Source organism: Loxodonta africana, chromosome 26, assembly GCF_030014295.1.
Source record: "Loxodonta africana isolate mLoxAfr1 chromosome 26, mLoxAfr1.hap2, whole genome shotgun sequence".
Classification (NCBI taxonomy): domain Eukaryota; kingdom Metazoa; phylum Chordata; class Mammalia; order Proboscidea; family Elephantidae; genus Loxodonta; species Loxodonta africana.
This window is the reverse complement of record NC_087367.1, coordinates 7,031,286-7,049,877: the sequence shown is the minus strand read 5'-3', so window position 1 is coordinate 7,049,877 and position 18,592 is coordinate 7,031,286. Positions and strand designations below refer to the sequence as shown.

At 48.7% G+C, this 18,592-nt stretch overlaps 2 protein-coding genes across 5 annotated transcripts in view; one reads left to right on the top strand and one right to left on the bottom strand.

Moving 5' to 3' along the window:
• The window catches only part of EML6 (EMAP like 6), a 253,307-nt gene extending 239,659 nt beyond the window's left edge, over positions 1-13,648 (top strand). Inside the window, exons 32-40 of the mRNA XM_064277085.1 lie at positions 3,973-4,181; positions 5,136-5,293; positions 6,098-6,212; positions 7,491-7,679; positions 9,343-9,515; positions 9,912-10,074; positions 11,591-11,694; positions 12,516-12,669; positions 13,047-13,648. Of these exons, the coding sequence (XP_064133155.1) occupies positions 3,973-4,181; positions 5,136-5,293; positions 6,098-6,212; positions 7,491-7,679; positions 9,343-9,515; positions 9,912-10,074; positions 11,591-11,694; positions 12,516-12,669; positions 13,047-13,163 (1,382 nt within the window). The 3' untranslated portion in view covers positions 13,164-13,648. The remainder of the gene's footprint in view (positions 1-3,972; positions 4,182-5,135; positions 5,294-6,097; positions 6,213-7,490; positions 7,680-9,342; positions 9,516-9,911; positions 10,075-11,590; positions 11,695-12,515; positions 12,670-13,046) is intronic.
• A 3,095-nt stretch (positions 13,649-16,743) lies between these two features.
• The window catches only part of RTN4 (reticulon 4), a 72,364-nt gene continuing 70,515 nt past the window's right edge, over positions 16,744-18,592 (bottom strand). For all 4 annotated transcript variants that reach the window (XM_064277082.1, XM_064277083.1, XM_064277084.1 and 1 more), the window contains 3 exons: positions 18,361-18,407; positions 18,118-18,176; positions 16,744-17,743 (listed from right to left, as the gene is read on the bottom strand). In XM_064277082.1, the coding sequence (XP_064133152.1) occupies positions 17,701-17,743; positions 18,118-18,176; positions 18,361-18,407 (149 nt within the window). In that variant the 3' untranslated portion in view covers positions 16,744-17,700. The remainder of the gene's footprint in view (positions 17,744-18,117; positions 18,177-18,360; positions 18,408-18,592) is intronic.

Sequence of the window (18,592 nt, the reverse complement as noted above, 5' to 3'; positions counted from 1 at the left end):
CCAAGTCTGTTCCTGGAGGAAGGTTATCATGTCGGCCTCCTCTGCAGCCTTGACCCTCTCTGTTCAGGCTTGATGCATCTGTCCCTCTGGGCGGTACCTGCCCTGTCCTCCTTCCCTGGCACAGGCTCTTCCTCACTCCAACCCATTAAGGGAAGTTTGGCAGAATCAGGACCTTTGAACAAGCTCCAGGGAGAAGAGAAGCCTGCTCCGGGGTAACTTTCTCCCTTTGTCTCAGCTGAGTCTGTACAGAGGGCTCTGAGCCAAAGACAGTATCTAACAGGCTGTCACCACCCACCACACTTCTGAGTTGACTGTGGTCATGTCATTTCTTCTCTTTTACTTCTCCAGTGTGGTTTTTCCTTTACTTCAAGTCCTCCGCGGTGGTGTTGCTATTAGGAGCCGTTGGGCCAGCTCTGACTCATAGCGACCCTGTATACAACAGGACAAAACACCGTCCAGTCCTGCAGCATCCTCACAATCGTTGCTGTGTTTGAGCCCAGCTGCAGCCACTGTGTCAATCCTTCTCATTGAGGGTCTTCCTCTTTTTCACTGACCTTCTACAGAGCATGACGTTCTTCTCCAGGGACTAGTCCCTCCTGATAGCATGTCCAAAGTATATGAGATGAAGTCTTACCATCCTTGCTTCAAAAGAGCATTCTGGCTGTACTTCTTCCAAGACAAATTTGTTCGTTCTTCTGGCAATCCATGGTATATTCAACATTCTTTGCCAGCACCATAATTCAAAGGCATCAGTCCTCCTTACAGATAAATATTGTGTGTCTGGGAGAGGTTTATGTACATTTTTGTTATCATTAGAGAGCATATTTTATTCATTCCTCATTTGTTAGGGAATCTTTTTTTTAATAACTCTTAGGGGTGTGTGTAAGAGAAACAAAATAAAATGGAGTAAAGAATGAGTTCATTGTATAAAATGCATATTGTTAGGTCCTAGATACTGGTATAATATTTTTCTCTGAGCAGTCCAGAAGCCAATGCAAAGAGGGAAATAGGCATCTCCACAACTGGAAGTGTCCATGTGATCAAAGCAAGGGGGGAAAAAAAGTGTTTTAGAAGAAATGTATATTTCATTGTTTAATTTTGCATTTCCCTCATGACTAGTGAGATGGATCCTCTTTTTAATCTCTTTATTGACCCTTGTATTTTTTTTTTTTCCCTTGTAATTCACCTGTTCAAATTCTTTTTCTACTGGAGGTGGGAGGGTTGTTTCTCTTTTACTTGTGGATTGTAAAAAAAAAAAAAAAAATCATTGCTGTGGAGTAGATGCTGACTCATAGTGTCCCTAGAGGACAGTAGAACTGCCTCATTGGGTTTCCAAGGATCAGCTGGTGGATGCAAACTGCCAACCTTTTGGTTAGCAGCCAAGCTCTTAACCCATGCACCACCAGGGCTCCGTGTGATCTGTGGGAGTTCTTTATTGACTGATCTTTTGTCTGTTTTAAGCACTGCAAATGTCTTCTCCCAGTCTGTCGTTTGTCTTTTGTTTATGGTGTCGTTGGCTATCATGGATTTTAAAAGCTCTGAGTCCTAGGTAGTGAGGTACCTGTTAAGCTAAGTCAAGTGTTCCATCTGCAGAGAGAGAGTTACAGGCCAGCGGAGGTAACTGTGGGTCTCCCCAGCCTCCCCTAGAAAGGGATTCCATTAGGTAGTGCCTAAGGGGCAGCTGGACCAAGAACCCCTATCACCACACTACTAAAGATCCGTTATAAAAGCAAACAAACATAAGCTACGAAGAAGAGGAAAGAAACACATATCTGAGTGAACACTAAAGGGTGGGCTGACAATTAAGAAGGGAGCCCTGGTGGCGCAGTGATTAAGCACCCAGCTGCCAGCCAAAAGGTCAATGGTTTAAACCCTTTCTCCATGAGAGAAAGATGTGGCAGTCTGCTGCCATAAAGACTTACAGCCTTGGAGACCCTATGGGGCAGTTCTAGTCTGTACTGTAGGGTCACTATGAGTCAGAATCAACTCAATGGCAGTGGGTTTTTTTTTTTTTTTAATGATTAAGAAGAAATTGGACTTATGAAAGTTAAAAGAAAACTTTAAAGAAAAGATAACAGAAGTCTAAAATAAAAATTAAAAACTCGACTGAAAAATAATGAGATGATCAAAATAGATGAGACTTAAAACACAGACTAACAGACTAGAAGTCGTGAGATTTTAAAAGGAGCTAAAAGTGCTAATAATAATGACAGCTACGACTTACACCAGACTCGCCGTATCAGGTGCTCTTCTAAGGGCTTCACCTACGTCCATCCCTTTATAAAATAGGAACCGTTGTTATCCCCAGCGAGCCCTGGCGGGGCAACAGGTAGCTGCTAACCGACAGACTGGCTGTTCGAACCCGCCCAGCAGCTCCAGACGAGAGAGACCTGGTGATCTGCTTCCGTAAAGATTACAGCCAAGAAAACCCTGTGGGGTAGTTCTGCCCTGTCACATGGGGTCACTCTGAGTTGATAGTGGCTTTCTAGCACCCAGCACCAACGATTATTATCCCCACTTACAGAAGAGAAAATAGAGGCACACAGAAGTTAAATAAGTTGTCCCACAAGTATATGATGGAGTTGGGATTTGATTAAGATAAGGCTAAATAAGACCCCTTATACCTCTTGCTGTGAGTCAATTCCGACTCATAGAGACCCTACAGGACAGAGTAGGACTTGCCTCATAGGGTTTCCAAAGAGCACCTGGTGGATTTGAACTGCCAACCTCTTGGTTAACAGCTGTAGCTCTTAACCACTACACCAGGGTTTCCAAATAAGACCCAAGAGACAATAAAAACATAAACCGAATAATAGTTTAGCTTAACTAGTAAAGAAGGCCTGCCTTCAGCATTGCTCTCTTTTAAGAACTATCTGTATGGGATCAAATTGACAACAGCAACTCAGAAGATTAGACAGGAAACTTAGGGGGCAGTGGAAACCCTGGTGACGTAGTGGCTAAGAGCTATGGGTGTTAGTCAAAACATCGGCAGTTCACATCTACCAGGCGCTCCTTGGAAGCTCTGTGGGGGCAGTTCTACTCTGTCCTGTAGAGTCGCCATGAGTTGGAATCAACTTGATGGCAACAGGTTTTGGTTTTGGTTAGGGGGCAGTGAGTTTATGCTAATGGGAGAGGAACAATTCAGAGAAGGAAGGTGAGAATGGTTGTACAATTCAATGCAGTTGATGTCGCTGAAATGTACGCGGAGAAATGGTTGAACGGTGTATGTTCTGTGCATGTTCTCAGCAACAACAAAAAATAAAATTAAATAAAACATAAGCGGAGTTAAGAAAAACAACAAAAAAAAGCTAGTAGTTAGATGTGAAAGGGAACATTTTTAAACCTAAAACAGAAAATTAAAAGAAATACAGGGGACTTTTTAAAAAATAAAATAAAAGCAGAGGATCTCAGGAATAAATAAAAAACGGAGTCCCAGTGAGTCTGGGAGGTTGGGCTTCCTGTGGTGACATGGAGACTGGAGGTGGAGATGGAGGATGCCCTTAAGTCATTTGGCCCTTATTTCACATCTGGAAGCTTCTATCTCCCAGGCCATCCTTTCCTGCTTCCTTCCTGGATGCTGGGGGCAGGGGTGGGGCTTGAGCAGTAGCCCCCGCAGCCCTGGAAATGTCCCAGGCACCTCTCTTGGAGCCCTGGTGGCGCAGTGGTTAAGCGTTCAGCTGCTAACCAAAAGGTCGGCAGTTCAAATCCACCCGCTGTTCCTTGGAAACCCTATGGGGCAGTTCTACTTTGTCCTATAGGGTGGCTGTGAGTTGGAATTGACTCAACAGCAATGGGTTTTCTCTCTCTTACTCTGGGGGTAGTGTCTGAAGAGGGGTTGCCATTAAAGGAAGAAAGAACACTGGAGTGCTCTGAGCCTTGCGGGGAGGCAGAGGCCTTGGAGGCAGCTTCCCGTGCCTAGCCCGCCGGACAGAGCGCAGGACGATGCCTCACCAAGTCCTCTCACCCACACAGGTGCCAAGGTTGCCAGCCGCGGGGGGCACCTGGAGCGCATATTTGTGGTGGAATTTCGCCCCGATTCAGACACGCAGTTCGTGTCCGTTGGGGTCAAACACATGAAGTTCTGGACCCTGGCAGGCAGTGCCCTGCTTTACAAGAAAGGGGTCACTGGGTCCATGGAGGCTGCCAAGATGCAGACGATGCTCTCTGTGGCCTTCGGTGCTGTGAGTTCCTACCGATGCCTCTCGGGAGGGACCCCGACCCGTGGGCATGGGCGCAGGGCGGGGGGAGGGGGTGGCCAAGAAGGTGCAGACCACAAGAAAGCCATATCCACATTACCCCCGTCGGCTTGTTTACAGCCTCTGTTTCCCTTCCTTAAGTGCTTGGCTGCTAACCAAAAGGTCAGCGGTTCAAACCCACTAGCCACTCCACGGAAGAAAGATGTGGCAGTCTGCTTCCGTAAAGGTTTACGGCCTGGGAAAGCCTGTGGGGCAGTTCTCTGCCCTGCAGGGCCGCTATGAGTTGGAATCGACCTGACAGCAGTGGGTTTGGTTTGGTTTGCTTTTCCTTCCTTAGCGCAGATGAGTGAGTTGACTTTTTTCCTCAAAGTGTGAATTAGAAAAGGTAGGACGCCCCATCCAGGGCAGGAGGTTCACTGTTCCAGAGGCAGACACCTGACTCAGAAGTCCCAGGGGATGCTAGGATAAATTCCTCCACCAGACAGAGACCCCCTTTCTGCCCAGCCCTGGTGCGCCACAGTGGGTTCTGGGGTGCGTGGCAAGGGAAACTCCCTTTGGGGACATTATGGAGCCCAGGCAGCCCTTGGTCTTCCAGGTGTGGGTCTGTCAATTTCACAGACAAGCCCCGCAGGGTCCTCTGTGGCCGGAGCCCCCACCTCTCCCTGCTGTCATAGGGTGTGGTCACAGAATGGCATGGACCAGCGAGGAGGTAAAAGGCCCCAAACAAACATACCAAACTTCAAAGCCTGATCATTTCCTCTTCGTGGTTTTTCTGCAAATTCAGCTGCCTTCCCTTAGCCCAGAAGACCAAATTGACCAGGTTTTTACCTTTTTCCCCCAGTGTTAGCTCCAGTTCCTTAACCCAGAGCAGGTGGCTGAGAAGGGACCCTCCTGAGCTGGGTGTGCGTCCCTGGTCAGCAAGGTGCCCTCTGTTTGCAGAACAACCTGACGTTCACGGGTGCCATCAACGGGGACGTCTATGTCTGGAAGGACCACTTCTTGGTCCGGCTGGTGGCCAAGGCACACACAGGCCCGGTCTTCACCATGTACACCACCCTTCGAGATGGACTCATCGTGACTGGCGGGAAGGAGAGGCCGTAAGCTGGGTCTCCACTGGAAAAACTTGTCTGGTTTTTACTGTCTTGAGGGAAACCGACACTAGCTTCTCCAACTTGGAGAAAATGCCCGTTTCTCTTCCCCCATCTTACCCGAACTAGGGGGATGAGTCTGCGTTCTCTCCAGCAGGTCCCCTGTTAAAACCTCCAGGAGAGCCAAAAGCAGAGAACTTGCTTCCTGGTAGTTAAAACCCTGAGGAGAGGTATCCGAGAACTTGAATGGGGCAGAATGACTCTGCTGTTCACAAAGTGTTACTCTTAGTGGCCCGGCTGGGGAGGGAGGAGGAGAAGCCAGAAGACGGTAGGAAAGCAAAGACACGGAAATGAAGCGTAAAGAGAGGAGGGTCACTTCTCTTGGAGCTTTGCTCTAATACCAGATTACAATTCTTTCCTCCCAAGATAGTTGCATTTGAAGGCACGTTAGGGAACTGGCAGGTTTGGGGGGTTACAATTGCAGATGCTAAGAAAAGGCCACCCCGGAGGGTCCCTCCTGCAGGGCTCTGGGCCGAGGGTCTTGGAGGCAGTCTTAGGATAGAGCTAACTTGCTGAGTAGGAGTCCCTGGGTGGCAAAAACAGTTAAGTGCTGGACTGCTAGCCAAAAGGTTGGAGGTGTGAACCCACCTAGAGGCACCTTGGAAGACAGGCCTGGCGATCTGCTTTTGAAAGGCCAAAGCCTTGAAAACCCTATGGAGCAGGTCTACTGTGCACACACGGGGTTGCCATGAGTCGGAATCCGCTCGACAGCCACGAACAACAGCAAGCTAAATGCCGCCCAATCTTTTTTAGGACCAAAGAAGGTGGCGCTGTAAAACTGTGGGACCAGGAGATGAAGCGCTGTCGGGCCTTCCAGCTGGAGACGGGGCAGCTGGTGGAGTGCGTGCGCTCCGTGTGCCGCGGCAAAGTGAGCTCTCCCCCAATGGCCCCCACTGGGCAAATGGGGCCTGGGCCAGGGCAGCAGGGAGGGCTCCCAGTGGGCGCTGGTTCCCAGCCTTCCCAGCCAGGCATCTTCCCTGGGTAATCCTTAAAAGAGCCTCCTAGGTGGGAGTTACACCGCAGTGGGAGGCACTTAGTGGGGTCAGGCTGGATTCAAACAGTGACTGCACAGTAAGAGCTGGCCGAGGGCTGGGGGCGGGGGCTGTGGGGGTTACTCAGCACTTCTGAGTCTAGCGCCCAGGGTTGTCGTGAGGACCATGTGCATGTGTTATACTTGCGCAGTGCCTTGCATGATCCCCGGCACCTAATCATCTTCTATAGATGTTAACTACTATTAGCATGGGTTGGATGCCTGGTGGTTCAGTGGTTAAGACCCACGGCTGCTAACCAAAAGGTCAGCAGTTCAAATCCACCAGCCGCTCTTTGGAAACTCTGTGGGGCAGTTCTACTCTGTTCTTTAGGGTCACTACGAGTTGGAATCTACTGGATGGCAGCGAGTTTGGGTTTTTGGGTTTTGTCCTTACAGATAATATAGACAGGTAGATATTAAATAACTTGCCTGAGGTGACACGGCCAGCAAGGGGGGAGTAAGGCCAGCAAACTGTCGACTCAGAACCTTTGGTTTTCAAATCGTACCTTGTTGTGCGTCAGTACATACATGGGGTCAGTCTCTGGGTGGGGCCTTGCTGTGGGTTTTCCTTTTATCATTTTTTTTTCTTCCTTTTTAAATTCTCTTAGGAGATTCTGGTGTACTTGAAAACTGAGCTTTTAACCTCAGCATTTAATACCTTGTGTTTATATTTTTGAATTTCTGTCAGTCCAAGGATTTGCTTTCTATGTAATGGTTGCCTGGGCGGGGGGGGACCTGACATCAAGTCCACGCAATGTGGAATTGGGAAGGTTGTTTTCAAATAGTTAAAGACAGTTTTCAGGAAGGGTAATTAGGCTTATGGGAGATGAAGGCAGAACTTAAGGAAGCTATCGGGAGGTGGAATCTGGGTCAGGGTAAGGAAGAACTTTCTAGAAGTCTGAGCTGTCCAAGAACAGAAGCGGGAGCCCTGGGAATATTCCCGTGAGGCTGGGGGAGGCAGCTGATGGAGAAAGGAGAAGCTGGAAGGTGGCAGAGGCGGCTTAAGGACAGGCAACAGTTGTTAAAAACAAAACCCCTCTTGCCTCTTCCTATTTTAATATTCACGCCTCCAAGACATTTTCCGAAGTTGCTCTGATAGTGTTTTGATTACAACAGGGAAAAATTTTAGTGGGAACTAAAGATGGAGAAATAATCGAAGTTGGTGAGAAGAACGCTGCTTCCAACATCCTGATTGACGGGCACATGGAAGGGGAGATCTGGGGCCTGGCCACACACCCCTCCAAGGACATCTTCATCTCGGCCAGCAACGACGGCACAGCGCGGATCTGGGACCTGGCTGACAAAGTGAGTGGCGGGTCTCGGATGCCCTCAGTGGGCCGTGCAGCAGTAGGACCCAGAAGGGGAAGAAATCGAGCCAGCTGGAATCAAGCCAGAGATGGCAGGGGGCTGGACACAAGGTGACCGCAAGTCAGCAATGAAGTTGGGAAACCCAATAATAAAAGCCCGTTCACACACTCCTGTCTACATGCCGTTTAGCTGTATATCTATCAATACATATTTATGGTACAAGAATAATCTGAGAATAATTATTATTTTGTCATGAGCCATAATGAAAGAGCCCACAACACTTAAATAAACAGATAAGTCATGTTCTTGAATGGCAAGACTAAAAAAGATTTAAGACATCAAATGTTCCCAAGCGGGCTAACATAATTTCAGTTAAAATCCCAACAAGGTTTCTCCTGGAGTTTGGCAAAACAATTTTAAGTTTTATCTGGAGTCAAAATGTAAAACAGCAAGGAACAGTCTGGTGGTGGGGGAGGGGGGGATGAATTAATGTTACCAAGTGTCATATTAAAACATGTATTAAAGTTATAATAATTAAACACTTGGATTCATTTCAAAATGGCTAGTAAATACTTCAGTCAGAATACACATAAAAGCATAAGTCAGGTTGTTATACTCCTAAGTGTTTGTCATTATTGTTATGTTTATCCTTATTAACAACAGCTATCATTGATTGGGGCTCTGGTGGCACAGTGGTTAAGCGCTCAGCTACTAACTGAAATGCGGTGGTTTGAACCCACCAGCCACTCTGTGGGAGAAAGACGTGGCTGCTTCTGTAAAGATTAAAAACAGCCTTGGAAACCCTCTGGGGCAGTTCTACTCTGTCCGGTAGGGTCGCTGTGAGTCGGAATCAACTCGACAGCAGTGGGTTTTTGGTTTATCATTGATTGAATACCTCCTATGTACCAGGTTCTTCATATATCGTACCATACCCATTCCCCTCCAGTCGATTCTGACTGATAGTGACCCTACAGGACAGAGTAGAACTGCCCCATAGGGTTTCCAAAGCTGTACTCTTTATGGAAGCAGACTGCCATATCTTTCTCTCACTGGAGCAGCTGGTGGGTTCAAACCACCGACCTTTTGGTTAGCAGCTGAGTGCTTAACCCCTATACCTCCAGGGCTCCTTGTTCTTCACAGACACCCACATTAATACTCAAAAGATCCTTGCAAGACCAATATTGTTATCTTTACAAATGGGAACAAAGCAGTAACATACCCAAATACCCTCGGCTACTAAGTGGCAGAGCCGGGGCTCAGGGTTGGAACGGACAGACGCCCAAGCACCAAGTCTTTCCTCTGAACAAGAGGCGGGCAACCTACGACCGAGGGCCAGATCCGGCCTGCTGCCTGTTTCTGCAAATACAGCCACCCTCGTTTGTTTCAGTATTGTCTGTGGCTGCTTCGGCAGAGCTGAGTAATTCTGACAGAGACCAGATGGCCCTCAAAGCCTAATATTTACTATCTGCCCCTTTACAGAGTTTGCCAACCCCTGCCCTAAAACATGTGGTCTTTCAAGCTGCTCTAAACAAAATGAACTGTCCAGCCTAGCTACTCCGGGACATTTACTGTAAGAAGTGAGGGTCAGTGGCCTACAGCTCTGGCCTGAGACCAGCTGAGGAGGCCAAGGCTCAGGCGAGGTTGTTTTGTGTCAACGTAGAAGCTGCTGAACAAGGTAAACCTGGGCCACGCAGCCAGGTGTGCGGCTTACAGCCCTGACGGGGAGATGGTGGCCATCGGCATGAAGAATGGAGAGTTTGTCATCTTGTTGGTGAACAGTCTGAAAGTCTGGGGGAAAAAACGAGACCGGAAATCTGCCATCCAGGATATCAGGTACATAACGGGGTGGTCTGGGCGGAGAGGGGACAGGCCGCACGCTCCTGACTGGCTCCTGCTCCAGAAGGGATAAGAACTCAGTTGTCAGAGGGCCTCGTTCCGGTAGCCAACCTTGGGAGCCTACCCTCTCACACGTTAAAGAGGCCTCCCGGACCTGTCTTTGCTGATTTCCTTGTGAGTGTGGTAAAAGCTACTTGTAAGATGCCATTCTACTAAAGGCTGCGTGCGTCCATTTCCTGACTCCCAGAGAAATGGTTGAATTCACAGAATGTAGGGTGAGGGTGGCCACACGTGAGTCACAAGGGCCAATCTCATCGGCCTTGAGCCTGGTAAGCCCTTCCCAGAGCAGATCTCATGCCTGACTGGACCACGGTCTGGGGTTGCCTTTTCCAGAATCAGCCCAGACAACCGATTCTTGGCCGTTGGCTCTTCTGAACACACCGTTGACTTCTATGACCTCACCCAGGGCACAAGCCTGAACCGCACTGGCTACTGCAAGGACATACCAAGCTTTGTCATTCAGATGGATTTTTCTGCGGATAGCAAATACATCCAGGTATGCTTCATGTTTACTGGTATCCGGGGCAACCAGTACTAACAGGAATAGTAACAATGGCTTACATTGAGCGCTTCCTCTGAGCCTGGCACGGTACCAGTTGACTCTTCACATGAATTCTGAGTTAAGTATTGTTACCTTTCCCTATTTTATATATGAAGAAACAGGAGCTTGGAGAAGTCAAGAAAGGTGAAGAACAAATTTAAAACAGTAAAGTGCTGTTTTTCACAAGAAAAGCAGGAAAGATGTGCCCTAAAGGTCTTTTATTTTCCCCCATCAGCTCCCCTTCAAAGCTTCCTAAGCTCTAGTTCTCTGGGGCCTGCACTTAAGCCTTGTTTGCTTCTCATATTATTTATTCATTTCATTCGTTTCCAGTAGACTCTAGATGATGGGCCCTAAGTGAGGGCTCCTCAGAGGGTCGTGGGGGAAGCAACTGGTGGGGAGGGATGGAGAAGGCCCACCTTTGGGGCTTAGAGCAGAAAACAGAAAAAACATGTCTCCAACACTCTGAACAAATAGTGTGCGTTTGTGCGCTGCTCTGTTGTCCGCATCCATTGTGAGAGGGAAGAAGACAGCATTCATTCATTCATTCACTCATCAAATATTTATGAACCAGGCACCATGGTCAGCCTTTGGATAAACAAAAAGCGGCCTGGTCCCTGCTCTCTGGGAGCTTGCACTGTGATAAAGACAAGCACAGGAGAGACAATCAAAAAATACACATATAATTACAACTCGTGATTCAGGGCTGAGAAGGAAAAGTACAGGGTGCTGTGACATCTAACAGCGAGCTGAATTTAGACTCACTCCCTCTCTGAGCAAGTGGCATTTAAGCTGAGGTCTAAAGGATGCGGAGGAGTTAGCCAACAAAGGAGTGGAAGCGCAGTCCCAGGCCATCTGTGTGAGGCCCTGAGGTGGGAAAGATCCATCAACAGGGTGGCTGGGTGGAGGGACCTTCAGGGAAAGAGGTGGCAAATGTCTTCGATAGTAGGCAAAGTGGTCGGGTTCCCCTAGAAGGCACCCAGAGAAATAAGGGCCAGGTGTTAGACACTTCACGAATCACCTATGTTGGCTGCTGTCCCTGAGAAAACTGGCCTGGCCTCTGTACCAAAGGACCTGGGTTCCCCAGAGAACATGGGTACCAGCACGCGTCAGTCACCTGCAGGGCTTGTTGAAGCAGATTGCTGGGCCCCACCCTCGCTTTCTGATTCCTCAGAGCCTGAGAATGTGCATTGCTAGCACGTTCCCACATACAGCTGACACTACTGGTCAGAGGACCACATTTTGAGAACCACTGCCTTACTTCGGAAAACAGCAAGAGAATGGATGGAAAAACACCCTGCCCCTGTGAACTGTTCCTAAGGAGGGCTTCTTCTGAGCCTTGTTTCAGAGATCTGCCCACCAGCTGGACAGACTGCATCCTGGAGCTGAACTTGGGGTTGGAGGAAGGCCCTGGGTTGCAGAGGCTGGTACTGTTGAACAGAAACACACCAAACGGGCTGCCTTCCACTTGCAGGTGTCAACAGGAGCCTACAAGCGCCAGGTGCATGAGGTCCCCCTTGGGAAGCAGGTAACCGATGCCACGGTCGTTGAGAAGATCACCTGGGCCTCTTGGACAAGGTGACCGGAGGAAAACACTTCCCGGGGAAAAGGTCACAGGGAGTCTCTTGCCCCAGGCTCATCCGTTTGTGAAGAGCCAGAGAACATCTGCAGAAGTTCAGAAATAGAGCTGCCTTCCTTGGGGGTGGGACAATGGTTCACAGCTCGGCTGCTACCTAAAGGTCAGCAGTTCGAATCCACCAGCCGCTCCTTGGAAACCCTATGGGGCAGTTCTACTCTGTCCTTATAGGGTCACTATGAGTCAGAATCAGCTCGATGGCAATGTTTTTTTTGGGGGGCGTGGAGGTCAAGGGGTGGATTGGGGAGTTTCATGGTACCAGTTTGGGCCACTGGCTTTTCTGACCTGAGCTTTTGAAATGCAAGGTCTCTTTTGGGTGTGTGGTCTATCCTGCAAGTCCCCAAGCCCATTCACCAAGTTCAGAGGGAAACCATCTCCCACCTCTTGGCCAGGCCTCCTGTCACCAGGGGAAGGGGGCGGGAGGGCTAGAACCACCACAGAGAAGGACAGGAAACAATTCAAGGCTATCGAAGAGTGGAGACCCTACAACCAGCTTCATCCAGCCTGGGCTGGCAGGAGCCCCTCTCCCCCACACACATACTCAGTATAATAGGTGAAAGGGAGAGAATTATGGGTGCACGTAACTTTTCTTTTGGGGGATTTAGGCGCTGGGGCAAGTGTAGGGGCGGGGGGGCGGGTGGTGGGCAGATGTTTTTCATGCCAGGAAGGCCCCGTGACCTGCCTGAATGATAGGATCGCCCTCTCCCTGCTTACTTCTGGGGAGGAGGGCCTCCCATCTCACACCTCCTCCCTGTTGGAGCAGTATCCTGGGAGACGAAGTCATCGGGATCTGGCCACGAAACGCAGATAAGGCTGATGTCAACTGCGCGTGCGTGACCCATGCTGGCCTGAACATCGTCACAGGAGATGACTTCGGGCTGGTGAAGCTCTTTGACTTTCCTTGCACAGAAAAATTTGTGAGTCCTCCTCGGGCCCCTCGCTGCACAGCCTCCAGGCTCTGTTCTTCTGGGGTCCACAGGAGAGCTGCCACATCCGTGGGACAGAGGAATGTGGCTTGGAAGCCCTTGTGGCAATCCCTAACCGTTCCACCTCCACCTGGAGGGAAGTCCTGGGAGCCAGGAGAAGGCAGGGTGGAGGGTGGACAAGATGGCCATGGCTGGGGCAAGAATGAGGCAGGAAAGCCAGTGAGAGGCTGGCTGATGGGGGTGTCCCGACCACATGGGAGTCCCACGAGTGAAGGAAGGTTCTGGGAGGAGGCAGAGCAGAGTGGAGCTGGCCTGTGGTTGCGGGAGGGCCATGGTGGCTCAGCTGCCTCCATTCCTTCTGCTCGCAGGCCAAACATAAGCGTTACTTTGGTCACTCAGCTCACGTGACGAACATCCGTTTCTCTCATGACGACAAGTACGTGGTGAGCACTGGTGGAGACGACTGCAGGTATCCATCTGCCTGATGCCTGTGGCTCTGACTGCCTCCCCTCCCCACCCCAGGTCCCTGGGGGGAGGGCAGATGTGCACGGGAGGTTCGGTGAGACGGGGACTTCCCAAGTATAAGGTATTGCGTCTTTTGTCAGGCCTGGTCCCAACTACAGCTGCCTTGGGGCTGGCAAGAAGCCAAGGGCATGTGAATAGCAGGTCTGAGCACTGCTGAGGGAGGGGGCGGGCAGGTGGGAGCGATACCCAAGATGGTTGATGTCAGTGGGAGCTCTTGGCATAGTGAACCCAGGTGTCACTGCATGTAATTGATCAGGTTAGAATGGCCTTGATCCATTATGTCCTTTTAAGAACTCCCAATTGATCTCAGTTCTTAAGATGTCTGACTGACCCACAGCCAAGAGAGGTGTAAAAACACCAGTAATACTGGGCAGGGCAGGTGTGACCCCCATTTCACGGATGAGATGAGCTGGGAGGGAACGTGATCAGGCCCAGTGCCGGTAAGAAAAGCCTCAACCAGGTCCTGGGGCCTCTGAGCTAGGGCTGCTCTTGACCCCAACTGTGGCTCTATGTGAGCGGGGCACCCTGTTCTCGTAAGGCGTGCCCATAGGACCCCTACCGGCCTGCTCCAGACAACCCGTCTCTCCAGCATTCCCACGCGGGCCACTGTCTTCTGTCCTTGCCCCCAGAGCGTATCATCTCCCTTGGGGTGTGGAGGAACCAGGGGCTAGGTCATTCTACCCAGTCAGCGTCTCCACATCTGACGGGGCTGAAGCGCTTTACTGTAGCATGAATAGTGGTTTCTCTTCAGTCCACGCAAAAACTTTTGAGGGGATGAAGAAAAAACCCATGCAGTCTACATATTTGTTAGTGGTCTCAGGTCATGGGAAAGCCACCTATAGGCAACTGCAGCCCACCTCCCACCCCAACACACTGCGTGGAGAACAGCTCTGAGCGTGATCCCCACCAGCCTGCCTGGGAGCTGTGCCGACCACGGCTGGCACTTAGAGCTCTCGAGATAGTGCTGGCAGCTGCCCCCCTGTGGAGGGTACACACCCATTCAAAACAGCACCGGCCAAGCTGTGAACTGGCTGGGAATAAGACATAAGCAGCCTGGTCACCCCAGTGCAGGAGATAACGAGGTGGCCTCTGATAACTGTAAAAAACATAGAGTGACCTTAAAATGCAGGGCCCCTAGGCGGCTGTAGGCGTGAGAGCTCGCTCTGATCCCTGGCTGTGCCCAGCCCTAGAAAGGGCTTTCCCACTCAAGTGGAGCTGATAAAACCTTTTCACCAGTAACCAGAGTGAGTGTGAAGACCGGCTGCCCGACATCCTCACTGGCCACTTCCAGCACAGACACTCAGGCTGCCGACAGACACACAGACCCACACATCCCAACACACCTAGAGGGCTAGCAGCAGACCTTCGATTGGTGGCAAGATCACTGGCTAGCTTTCTGAAATCTAAACTGTCAATCCGTGAGCCTGACTCTTGGTTGGTTTTTGCCACTTGACAGAAGAGTGGTGTCCAGCCATGGAGTAACTGTCTGCTTTTTTCGGTCTGCTTTTTCAGTGTCTTTGTGTGGCGATGTCTGTAAACACCAGACACCTCTTTCTGCTGCTGCTGCTGCTGCCACCCAGCAAGTACAGAGGCAGAAGAGACGCACAGGCTCAGAGCGCACGAGACTGTGACCACCTCCACGGGCTGGACTCTCCGAAGCTGCAGGTGCCAAGAAGGAAGGTCAAGTTCCAAGACATTAAGACTGTTTGCCTCTCTGCTCCTGAGACTAAAATGATACATACTAACTAAATTGACAAAAAAAAAAAAAATCCTATCTGATAATGTAGCCTACTGACAGAGTGGAACACCTCCGTTACCCTAAACCAGTATGTAGCTTTTAATTTGCATCAAAACTTTTTACAAAAGGTGTTTTGCTATTATGTTGCTATATACTTTAAGAATGTTCATCTTTTGACAAAGTAGACTGAACAAGGCAGTTCAAGTGAGATGCACCGAAAGTACTAGAAATTATCAGTAGCCTCTGTTCTCCACAGTTAGCTTTCAAAAACCAAATGAGCCATGTATAAACAAGTTGAGAAACTTAATTTTTTAATGTTTATTTGCAGAGTTTTATATCCGTTAAGTGCCTTTCAGAGTCTCCTGTTGTGTGGGCTGCTGTCTCCCCCACCCCGAGGGCCTGCTTTCTATACATGGTGCTAAACTTCTGAGTGAGGAGGGCTCCGGTCTCAGCAGGTGCAGTGTCCTTCACGTCCTGTGTCTGTCAAGCTTCCAGAATGAAGGACATCAGTCACCTGCTGGGGAATCGTGGGTTCGGGAAGGTGAGCTGCAAAGAACAAGTTCAGGAGGGAGGGGCTGGAATGGGTTTCCATTAAATTTAGTGCCAAATCCACAAACTCCAAAATAGAATTCAAGCAGAGCAGACTCTGCTACAAAACGGAAGCTAAAACACAAACGAAAAAGCTCCAGTGGGTCCACGAGGATGAGCTTACTTCTCTCGTCAAATCTTAAAATGGCGAGAAGTGAGGGACCCGAAGATGCACCTTGAGTTACCACCTTCAGGGGGTGCTGACCTGACTCTCTTGATTTGCTTCACGTGAACTATAGGTCAAGTCCAGATAAAAATCTCTGCAGAACCAATTCTTAAGCCCAAGCAATCTTTGATCCAATGTGTAAGAAAGACAAAATAATTCAGAGTTAGTTCCTCAGAGTTTGTTCCATAATAGAATGTGACTTGGGCAATGTTAACCATACTTCACACTCCACTGACCAACCATGGACAGCCAACAGCATGTGCTGAACAGAAGGGAGGTGAGGGGCTGGAGACCCCGAGCACACAGGCACCGATTAGTCCTCCTTCCAGTCGGGATCTTGGCTATTGGCAGCTATCCCGTTTAGAGAAAAGGTGCCACGAAGCATTTTCAGTGAAGACTAGATTGACAGTCACCACAGAAGGGCTTCAGCACCCTAAATGGACGAGACTGCTCACAGCTATTTTTATACACCAGTCTATTAATGCCTTACACATCAATCCACGGATGATAGGTAGGTTGCTTGGGCCCATAACCCGAGTCCCTGTGCAGTCCTAGCTCTGTGTCCTGTCACCATGGAGACACAGTGACAGCACGTCTGCTATGTTGTACCACCGACCTTTTGTACTGGCTGATCTTGCGTTCAGACAGCCATGTGGAAGACAATGAACTGACCCATAGTGACTTGTACGCCTATATTTAAGAGCAATAGTGTCTGTGTGTCAAGGAAACTTCTTAAATCTTATTTGTAAACATTTATATAGTATGATTTTATGTGCGTTCATCCTACTACATGTTAAAATACTGGTGCATGAATTTATTTTCCATCATCAAAGTATAGAAAAATACATAATTTAAAACATTTTGGTATGTGTGAAATAAACCTGATTATGTAAACCTGTTCTCTGTCGACTTTTATTTCCAAAGTAAACCTAGCTGCGCCGCGAGCTGAAAGCCGCCCTGATGGTCCAAGCTACCAGGCAGTGGTTGCAGCAAAGTGTACCCTTTGTGGCTACTTTTAATCCGCAACAGTTTCACAAAACCAGCAAACTTTAAGTCTATAAGCTTTATTGATACTTCGCTTTTACAGGTCACAATGCATTCCACAGATTTAGTTCAGTACAGCTTAAACCACAATTGTATAAATCTGCAATTTATAATCTCTTGCATAACAACATTTGATATTTGCAAACAAAGTTTTTGGAAGCATTAAGTTCAGTCCACAGATTCCGAGTTTGTGACAAAATGAACTACAGTAAGTCGGTGCAGTGACGTGTATGCAGAGGGGTCCTATGTGCACGGCATAGTTTCAGACGGAAAACAGGTGGTAGTGCGCCGAGAAACGCAGCTTCTTTTTCTAGCTTACGTGCTTTGGAACTAAACACATACAACCGACAACTCGGAAATATCAAGCACTGTAGGGCAGCTGGAAGATAAAGGTCTAAGCTTTGTGAAACACTATGTATAGATATACATATAATCTATATTTACTTATATTGGCAATTAATAGTATAATTCACAATACACCTAGAACATACCAGAAGGGTGAGCTTTCTCATGCCTGCTTTAGTGGTATGATCTTGTCTACACATTTCATTTCAGAAAACCTGCATCCATCTACACAGACCATACACAGTGCACAAACTGTGGAAAGGTTTTTTTTTTTTTCCAGCTCCACTTTCTCTGCAACTTCCCAAAATACAGCAAGACTACCTGCGACAAAGCGTAGCACACAGCTTCCTCAGATCGTTCACCAGTGCCTCACACAGGAAAAACAAACATAATTAGGGTTCAAATCCATACAGAGCAGCTTACAATACTTAAGATGATGAACACAGGGCAGTCAAGACAGGTCCTTTCCCTCAAACACTGCATTGCTAAAAATAAAGATCTGTGGAAGTGCACTGCAGCGTCGAGGTCCCGTTCTCCCCCGGCCCTCCCCCAGGTGACCCCATGAAAAATACCCCAGTTAAAGACGATCTCCTGTTGTTAACTCCTGTGGACTTTTTCATTCAGCTTTGCGCTTCAATCCAGGGATTTTCGCTTGGATTCTACAAACGAGAAAAGGAAGGAGAAAATGTCAATTCAAATAGTTAAAATTTTAAGTATTTTGTTTTCTGCTTCTTAAAATGCTGTCCTTCAAGAACTACCCAGCTGACACAAGAAACGGTAGCCCAGGGATGCCAAACTACATGCTGTCATTCTGCCGCCTGGCCTCCCCAAAACAAAGCCTTAACTGCTCACGGGAACCCTAGAAATTAATGGTCCAAATGGTAGGAAAACCCTTTGGGCAGCTCTGAGATCCACGTAGGGTCTGATGAAGATTAGCTGTTCACTATGCCCGAGACCGGGAAACCCTGCCTCGCCCCCAAAGCCCAGCACGCCTTAGCCTTTAGTTATAAAGGTGCAGACTTTAAACACTTACTTAGCCATAGCATCTTTAATGTTCTTATTCACAAGTCCTAGATAGTGATCTATCTGAGCCTGGAAGAGAGGTAGAAAGGGGTTATTAGAACATGACCAGTGCTGAAGACTGCAGGGACCGTCACTTGTCCCGACAGATGAGAGGCTTCAGAAGCATCACAGTTCCCAACCAGCACAGACCCACGTGTAAATCCTACAGGACAGAGTTGGCTCTACATTCTTAAATCTGCCGTTAAGGACTTACCTGATGCCGTTCATAAATAACAGGGACGCTGAAGAGTGAAATCAGGGCTGAAGAGGAAAATACACAACTGTTAAAAAGGACTGGTATGTTTTAGGGAACAAACACTAAAAACCATCAAACTTAACAGTGGCAATACACTTAAGATAACCAGGCAGGGCTCCTAAATGGATGAGTAAGCACACAAGCATCTCCTGGGTGTATCTGCTGTTGGGGAGTCATTCCTGGCTTCGAA